The sequence below is a fragment of the Notamacropus eugenii genome, chromosome 1, assembly GCF_028372415.1.
Source record: "Notamacropus eugenii isolate mMacEug1 chromosome 1, mMacEug1.pri_v2, whole genome shotgun sequence".
NCBI classification, from domain to species: Eukaryota; Metazoa; Chordata; class Mammalia; order Diprotodontia; family Macropodidae; genus Notamacropus; species Notamacropus eugenii.
The window spans coordinates 490,685,784-490,695,339 of record NC_092872.1 but is presented as its reverse complement, the minus strand read 5'-3'; the positions used below and the strand labels follow the sequence as shown (position 1 = coordinate 490,695,339).

The following is a 9,556-nucleotide window of genomic DNA, read 5'->3' as shown; positions in this document are numbered from 1 at the left end:
TGAAGAGAACAGAATGAGGTAGGAAAATTGCTGTTACCAAATTTTGAAGTCAAACATCAGTTACAAGTAAACATGGGTTCCGACTCCTCTAATCCTACCCCCAAGTTTGGTTAATGAGGTGACGGGCAGCATCCCATTTGTCTGATATGTCATCCCCTTTGCTGTCTGGGGATTGAAAGCTCATCCTCCAACAAAGGATACTTTTTGAGGCCCCTAATTTCTCTCCACCAAGTCCCCAGAAACAAAAAAAAAACCAACCACAGGGGCCTCTAGCCCCAGAAGGAAGCTTGAATTGGAATCGACTTTATTATTTTGTAAATGTGAATTTTACAAAGCGTTTTACAATTAATGATTGTAATCCTCCTTCATGGATTTTGCATCTGATGGAGACAGTATGAGCACACTTCAAACTCTCGGGGTATCCTTGGTCGGCTATTCAATGTCATTTTTAGTTACTGATATAATGTGTCAGCCATGGCTAAAAAGTAACACTCTTAACTATACAGAGTAACAACACATAAATACTGGTGAAGAAACAAAATTTTTTTCTGTTCTTAAAAAAACAAAACAAAACTAGCATTTTTGTGGCTGAAATGTAACTCCGTGGCACTGTGAAACTGCACGTCCAGAGTAGGAACGATTTATTTCACTCAATTGTTTTATTTTTTTTTTAACAGTCATGAATTACAGTACTACTTTACTACCCTAAACAGACTCCCATTTTTTTTAATTTTAAAAACAACCATCTACTTTTTAAAGTCTCTTTTTCCCAAACATTCTGTCCAAAGGATTAATGTTCTATTTGAGTCAAGTGCCATCCAAATCTTCAAGTCAAAAATATTTATACATTTATACTTAAGTTTTCTTTTTTTGTCTGCTAAAAATAGTATTGCAAGTTTTGGCCTTTTTTTGACATAAAAATCACAATTATGTGCAAAACGCTGACAATGGAAGCGACTGATCAGAACATGAGAAGGTTTTCCAATTTGAGTGCTTTAGATTTCTGCATAATATTTTTCCTTTTTTATTAAAAAAAGAAAAAAACCTTTTTCAATTTTAGAAACATCTTATACCCAGCCCTGAATATCTCTGGTATGGTAATACACACATTTGGGGCTTGCTCACTGACATAATGACAAATTTATACAGCAGGGACATTTTGAAACAGTAGTTAAAGCCCAAGACAGCTATGAACTCTCAATTCTGTGTTTACGATTTACTGCCAGTGGAAGCAAACAGAGGTTGTCTCTGCGTTTTCAGTTGGTTAATGGGCCATAGGCCCTTCCCCACTTGCAGCAAGCGATTTCCATAAAAATAATCCATCTGAACAGAACCCAGAACGATAAAATGACTGGGGAGAGGCAGCAGGGCCTCAAAAGAGTAACCTACTAGAGGGCTATGGTCCTTTAAACATGGGTTAAATAGGGAAGCAATTCCAAATATGATGGGCTGTCAAAAAGCCTGAGCCCATCACAACTCACCTTTAACACTCCCCTGAATGAATTGACAAGTCTAGGACTACAAGTGACTGCCTTGCTTAAACACCCCAGGAAGGTTAGAAATACTTGGTCTCAGTGGGTCAACGCCAAGGCTGCCCACGTAAAGTTCTCTAAACCCTCAGAGGGACGAGGAGAGGAGTGCTTTGTCACTGTCCTTCTCTTGCTCTCCTCGATCCCCAGCCTCCTTGATCTCAGAATTTTTACCCAGCACCTTCATCACATCACTAAATATGAATACTGAAGAAAAAGAATCCAGGAAAGAAAAATAAACACACTCAATAAGTTATGACCCAAAAGCCAGGTTATTATTTTTTTTAATCTTAACCCAGGCCTTTGACAATATAATACAGGATCACAAAAGAGGGGATAGGCTGATGGAAAAATAGCCATCACACAGAGTTAAAGAAAACAGATGGGGGAGGCCCAAAGCACTGTCCTGCCTCTATATCACTCACTCTCTCTCTCTCTCTCTCTCTCACACTCACACTCACACACACACACACACACACACACACACACGGCTCCAAAGATTAGCATTCCCACTTTCATTTGGCCCTTTTATTTTTCACAGATCCTACACCACAGTTAAAAAGGAGAAGGAAAAAAAAAAACCCCAGGAACAAACACAAACAGACCTCTCAGGCAAGACCAGAGACAGGGCAGAAAACAATACAGAGAATTCAAGTTCCGAGAGGACCGCAACACAAAGCCAGCAGTATCTGCTTTATTTAATGGACAATTGTGATTTAGTGTTTGCTCACCACTGGACCAGCTGTTCCCTCTGTGCTCTTTTACAACCTTGTGTTAAACCAAGATTTGTACAGGGGTCCAGCACATGGTGGGCCTAAGCGAGCAATGTCCTGACACCCTGGTATTAATGCCCTAGTGACTCTGGGACTGACTTAAGAGTCCTTGATCACATCTACTAGGACAAGAGCAGATGTCTGGCCTACTATGGCAACTGCACATAATGTTAGCTCAAACTCTGTTCAGTCTTTTCATTTTTAAAAAATTTTACTCCTCAAAAAGGTGCTTGATATAATTTAGATATATAATATAATATAGAGATATATTATACGCATATTGCTAATAGTAAAACGTAAGAATAAAGGTGCAGACATATCATAAATACTGAGGGGTTTTTTTCCTCTTTTGTTCTAGCGGATCTAGATAAATGCAGTTTCATATTCACATGACAAAGCAGCCCCCGATTCTGGAATTGATAGTGTTGTAAACAAAGGAGAGGGAAACGTGGTCTGATTTGAAAATATGTTCTCCTTGGGAAAAATGATCCAAAAAATTCTAAGGCACTCTGGAAAGCCCCATGAAAGCCAAGGACTGCTTCGGTTTCACTTTACATTCAGTATCTTCAGGGATTGGTTTTCCTCAAAGGATACAATCATCATCCCATATACATTTTCAAACATCATTCATTAATCCTCTACACACAGGAAACATTAGTGCAAAACACTCACCCTCACCCAGAGAAAAAGGGAGAGCTCAAAACCCATTCACATTTTAAAAGTTTTAACAAATTCTGTCTTCTTAACCCAGAACCAAAAAAAGAAAAAAAAAACACCAAAAGAAGAAAAAGAAAAAATGAAAAAAGAAAAGAAAAACTCGGAAGTTGTGCTAGGTATAAAAAAATAGATAAATTTTATCTGTGCAACCTACAATCTTCTCTGATATAACCACTATGTCTTTCATCCATTTTGCTTAAATCAGTCACTATTCACAACTGCACAGCTTATCCATCCTTGAGCCTCATGACTATGACCACCATATTGAATTTTTCTTGATGGATAGAGCCTTTTTCATTCACCAATGATATCAGGTCTCTCAGTTCTGAATGTTTCTCAAGTAAAACTCAAATTCAAAGTGCCATTGTGGCAGGGAATGAAGTGAAAAAGTCTTAACTTTCTTAAAAAATGAAAGGAACACTAGGTAGTACACAAGGCATACTGCAGACTGGAAATGCTCTTTAAACTCCCACCCTAGAGGCAGAGAAGAAAGTAGAGTAACTCATTTCCTCTGATCTCAAAATACATGCCATGCCAGCCCAACCCAGAAGGACTGAAACTTTCATTTTACCTTTTTTTCCTCTAAGCTGAGACATCAATCCAACACTATGCACTTCACATTTCCTAAGACCCTTGACTGTCTCTCTACCCTCAAGTCTCAGAACCCCTTCAGTAACCTCTAAAAAATCTGGTCACAATAACCATGTATTCCCCACATGTGTATAATAGGAATTTTATCTTCCTGGCCTATTCAAGACTAAATCATGGCTGAGCCACACTTGGCCCATACCTGGGAAGAGTCCTCTAGGACTCTCCAAAAATTCTTACAGTCAAAGGCCAGGGCATGAAAGAACAAGGACAGCCTGAGCTCCTAACAGGCCAGGCAGGGTCAATGAGGAGAAGACCATGAGCTGAAGCCTATGATGACTAAGTAAAGAGCTGAAAAGCTCAAAGCTTCCATGTCTTATCACCTCTTAATGTATCCTCCTATAGCTTCATTGATATTGGGAGAGAATAAAGATCCAGACTTTCTGGACAGTCAAGGGAGAGAGAGGCATAAGAGACTTGAGACAGAGGGTAGTGCAAAATACAAAGGATGCCAGCTTTGTTAAGAGTGATTTAAATTGGTTTCATGACCTCTGTCATGTAAAGTAGGGAGTGGAAACAATGTTCAAGGGCTTCAAAAGAAAATGTGAACTCTGTTTAAAAGCCATCCTATGTTATTATGGCAATGACAGGATAAAGTGACTTCTTCAGGAAAAGGCCCTTTCTTCCAGGTACTAATCTTGGCTCATTTTATGGAGGGATGGTGGAATTTGCAAAAGAGACTTGAGATTCAATGGGAATATCAGAGAAGCTGACACCTTGGAAGGGGGAAGAGAAGGACACAAAGGCCTCTGATGGCCAAGGTGTCATTTGTCAAAAACTCCCTCTTCCCCCACAAGAAGCCAGACAGAATCCACAGTACAGCCGGTGGAAATGGAAACACATAAATGCCCAGGATGGGAGCTGAACTACAAACCCAAGTGTGTGGGTTGTTTTTGTTTAAATACAGACAGGTATCAAGTAGGGAAGGCAGTTTTGGGGCAGGCAGGGAAGAAACAAACAAGCATTTCTATGAAATACACAAATAGTTTCAAGTATCGGGTTAAATAATGACCCAAGATGGGAGAGCTGCCTTCTGGAGCCCCTTTCACTAGTGTGGGGAGGAATGGAATGCCCCTCCCCAAGTAAAACAACAAAAACCAAAACCCAATCCACAAACAAAAATAAAGAAGTCAACTCTGATCAGTGACCATTTGTGTGGATTTTGTACTAGTTGTTAATTTTTTTCCTTTACTTTAAAAAAATTAAATTGCAAAGTAAGCATATTTCAATCTCAGAAAATTTAAAACAAAAAAATCTCTTGCATCGCCCTTTCACAACATTCTGCCCATCCCCACCCTCACCTTAAACTCTAAAGCATCCCGCCCCCATGCTACAGTATTAAGCACCAGTTTCACACCACTGAAACTGTCTGGTTCTTTACAAACACCATGGACTCTGCATTGTCTACTACATGGGTAGACAGCATGAGTATTCACCAATCCAGCTTCTGCTCATGACTCTATCCCCATTTCTGAATCTCACGCAGTTGGACATACACCTACACCTAGCCAGCCATGTAGCCTGAAAACAGAGATTACGTTGGAGAGGAAATACTGGCACATATTGAGCATGGATTCAGTCAAAACCCCTGGTCTTCTCAAGATCCACTGTCCATGGTGGTAGTGGTGGGAGAGGGTAAGAAAAAACAAGTGGCACTAAGAAATCATGGGGGTTGAGAGGGGGGACTCTGTTCTTCCCTACCCACCAGGACTCATGATTCTCTCCACTGAGCACAAGCCCCAATTCACTGTCACTACTTGCACAAGCACCTATACACATTCCAGATCCCCCTAGGGGATCTACACAGGCAAATGATCACTTTGTTACCTGGCCAAACTTTCCCAGTAGGGGCAAGCCATCTACCCTCTAGTGGGAATGCCAGCAATGGAAAACCCTCTCCAAATGGAAATGGAGACAAGGAAAATGGCAGACACACATTTTCCCTCAGCCTAACCCTGACCCTGACTTCCCCTAACTCTACCCCCTGCCTCCAAGTCTGGCCTCTTCATACTGCAGCAGAGGTCAAGGAAAGCAACATGGTCTGGCTTTTGCCAACAACTGATACTTTGGAGAAAGCTCTCTGCCTGTCAAAGTCAAGTTGCCACTTCTCCTTAAGGGGACAATGGTCATATTTCACCAAAAATGAGTGGACAACAGGTCTATGCCTCATTTCCAAAAATTTGGTCTATTTGGGGTAGAGGGGAAGGAAGACAAAGAAATTGGGAAATGAAGTTTTCCTTTCTATCATAGAACATAAGGTCATACATACAAAATTCAAAAATTTCCAGGACAGTCACAAAACAATTCCACACAAAAAGGAAAGCCAAGAGATGGACAATCCCTTTCACCCCTGCTCTTACTTCACAGGAGGGAGAGGGAGGTTCTCTGGAATCCATCCTCTCACATTAAACTCACTCTTGGAGAGATCATGGGAGCTCAAAGTAGCCCTAAATGAAGGGTCAAGCCTGTAACCATATCTCTACCACCCAGCTAACTCCTACAGACTCATCACGGCTCCCCCCAACTCCTCCAGGGTGACCACCACCGGGCAAGTGGTCCCTCAGATTCATGAAAATGGGGTTTCACATGAGGGATGAAGAAGAGATAACGAATGCACATTTTGGGGTGGGGGAAAGAAGTGAAAGCCAACTCAGAGGGCTAATTCACTGAGGGCTATATTGAGTGGTACCTCATTCAGTAGGAAGAGAAAGAAGGATCTGATGGGAAGGAAGGAGAGGGGAGTAGTAAGGACAACGGGGTATCTCCATATATTCACATACACCAATCAGTGCCAACCAACATGTCCTAAGACTCCCATACCAATAATACCCCCCACCTCCCTCTATACCCTGCTGCTGTGACCTCCAAAGCACATGCATGAGAAACATAAATCTGGAACCATGGCTAATCCTGACACTGAAGGAAGAGTCTCTCAGTTGGGGGGTAGGGATGGGGGGAACAAAGGGGAAAGAGTTTGGGGAGGCTTCCTAGGGAAAGCTTTCTGCCTCACATCAGCCTGCCCACCCCCCAACCTCCATATCCCCAGGATGCACTTCAAGACCCTCAAGATGAGGACCACCACAAGTTAGGAATGGAGTGTTAAGTGAAGCACCTCCAGTCAACCGCCTGCCAAGTCCTGTGGGCCCTTAAACTGTCAGACATTCTCTGACCATCCAAAACCTTTCTCCTCCTGAATGATGGCACAACCTTTTACAGAGCAAGGAGGAATTAACAATGGCTTTAGTTTTGTGCTGGGAAGAAAGGGGTGGAAAAGATCTGGGTGCAGGAACCATGGGAGGGGATGTCTCAGTCCTCCTTCACCCCATCCTCTTGTAAGGAAGGGGAGGAAAAAGCTACAAGTTTAGAGTCTAACCTCAGGAGTATAAAAAAAAAAAAATAGAGCCCAGGAACTCTCTTTTAAATAGGCCGTCACTGACCTAATCATTTACAGTATAACGAATGCGATTATTTCCTTCATAAATTTTAAATACAAGCAGAATAAAAATCACATTTTTTTCAGGCAACAGTAGCAGTTCAGTAGGTAAGTGGCTTGATCACATTTTTTTTTTGTATTAGTATGCATGCAAGCAGCTTTAGTATTTAGATCCCTTATAAGTCACAATTTTTTTTCTTTTGTTTAGGTATCTTTACAAAGTCCCTCCATAAGTACCATCTTGTCTTCTCACCGGTGTCTCCGGCCTGCTGGTGCTGGCAGGACCTTGTTCGAAGGATTGGGGAGTGCTTTGGCTATCCGACGGTAGGGGCTCTGGCCCAGCCACCTCCTGAATGACCGAACCAGCCCCATCTGCCTCTTCACTTGGCTCGAATGGCGGGTTGGAAGCACTGCTCAGGTCTACGTTGACCGTGTTAGTTCTCAGAGCCACAATGGTGGCGGCATCATTCCGCCGCTCTGCGTAGATTCTCTGCTCAAATACTTGGGCTGTGGTGGCCTGGAACTCAGGCTCTAGAGGGACACTGGCAGTGGTGGAGCCCATGACGGTTCGGTACATCTCCATCCCCTCAGGCAGCATGGACTTGATCTTGGGTAGCCAGCGTTTGCGAACTCGTCGAGCATTGGTACACATGTCTGCAGCTATGACATTCATCTCGCTCTCCTTAAAGCTTGGGGCAAAATTCTGACAATATACTGCAAAGACAGGGAAAAAGATAGCCAGCAGAGGTCAATAGGGTTAGGTAGAAACTCAAGGGGAGGAAGTCACATGTACCCAAACCCCTCATCCCTCCCAGGAGGCATATCTGCTTTAGGGTAACAAAAAGTTCCATTGCTGCTACTTAGAGGGCATCTACAACCATGAAATCCATTCTGTTCTTAGTTATAGATGGGGATATAGAAGATGCTAAGGAACTACAAACATTGTATCTTCCCCAGCAGGGTTGAATCAAGCCCTTTCAGAAGGAGACAACATAGGTAAAAATTCATTTCTCCATTATTAAGGGTCATCAGTTTAGTTTGTGGGTCTTAAGGAGTTTAGAAATTCATTGTTCCAAAGAAGCATGATAATCTTCTTTAAGTGTCCTCCATTTCTGACGTTACTGTTCAGTTCTTTCATGCATGTCTGACTCTATGCATGACCCCTTTGGGGGCTTTTTTGGCAAAGATACTGGAGTGGTTTGTCATTTGCTTCTCCAGCTCATTTTACAGAGAAGGAAACTATGTGATTTGCCCAGAATCACAGTGTAACAGTTTGAGGTGGGATTTGAACTCATGAAGATCAGTCTTTCCCAAATCCAGGCCAGACATTCTATTTACTGCATCACTTCGCCATCCATGTCTGACACAGGGTACTAAATGTGGAGCCAAGAAGTTTAAACCCTCCCTCAGACACTAACTAGCTGTGTGACTGTCCAAGACATGTAATCTTTGTACCTAATTTTCTTATCTGTCAAATGAGAGGGGGTTAGACTAAATGGCTATAAGATTCCACCAATTCTAAAAAACTTACTAGCCAATGACATCCATTTATCTAACGGCAAGTGTTTTTTTTTTTAAATGCCTACCTATAATTAATCAGTTCTGTCAATTTCAGCGTAGTAAACACTACTGAAAATTAGCATCTCTCCTCCTAATTCCTAATCCACAATGAATGCCTTTGCAAGTGAAAATTTCACTTTACTGGAAAATATTAAGACTTACCTTTTGGGGAGAATTTTCTGGCCATAATTAACAGATAAGGGAAGGAGATGGTCAAAACAAGGGCAGAGAAAGAAAGAAAGAAAAAGAGGAGAGTTCTCTGAAATTTTGTTTAGACACCAGCATGTGGTCTCAATGTGAAGAGAACAATGGAATTCCAATCAAGACCCTACATTCCTAGACCTGACCACAGACTTGCAGTGTAACCTTGAGTAAAATCCTTACTAATCTGTTGAGGGCAGAAAACAGTATCTATTTATCTATGCATCTCCCTCAGTGCACAAGCATTAGCAAGAGCCTGGTCTCAGTTTCCTCATCTATCTGAGTAGGACAATATCAGCTAGTTATTTCTTTCCTAAGTTTGTTATGAAGGCCAAATGAGATGATGGACATGAATGTGATTTACAAATTACAAATTGCTAAATACATGGAAATACACTGTGGATTTGACGAGACCCCACTCCTATGACTGAAATAAACCAAGCTACAAAGAGGAAGCATTCAGTTACCACTCCTAACAAGTTAATTACCTAGCAGCAAGTCACTAACTCAAATTAAAATCATTCTTAGCCTGATAGAAATCTCTGTTGTTAAGGTCTATACCTCTGTACCCAATCCCTAAATTACCACTCCAAATTTCTGGAGTGACATGTTTTTGATTAGTTATTATCAGGTGTCCACCAAAACAAAAAAGAATGTAAAATTTGGGGCCAATTTTAAAAATTAAGGAGTGTATA

General features: G+C 41.6%; 1 protein-coding gene across 10 annotated transcripts in view; it reads right to left on the bottom strand.

The window, feature by feature from the left end:
* Nucleotides 1-287: 287 nt before the first annotated feature.
* The window catches only part of NACC2 (NACC family member 2), a 128,493-nt gene continuing 119,224 nt past the window's right edge, over nucleotides 288-9,556 (bottom strand). For all 10 annotated transcript variants that reach the window (XM_072632977.1, XM_072632978.1, XM_072632976.1 and 7 more), the window contains one exon: nucleotides 288-7,814. In XM_072632977.1, the coding sequence (XP_072489078.1) occupies nucleotides 7,315-7,814 (500 nt within the window). In that variant the 3' untranslated portion in view covers nucleotides 288-7,314. The remainder of the gene's footprint in view (nucleotides 7,815-9,556) is intronic.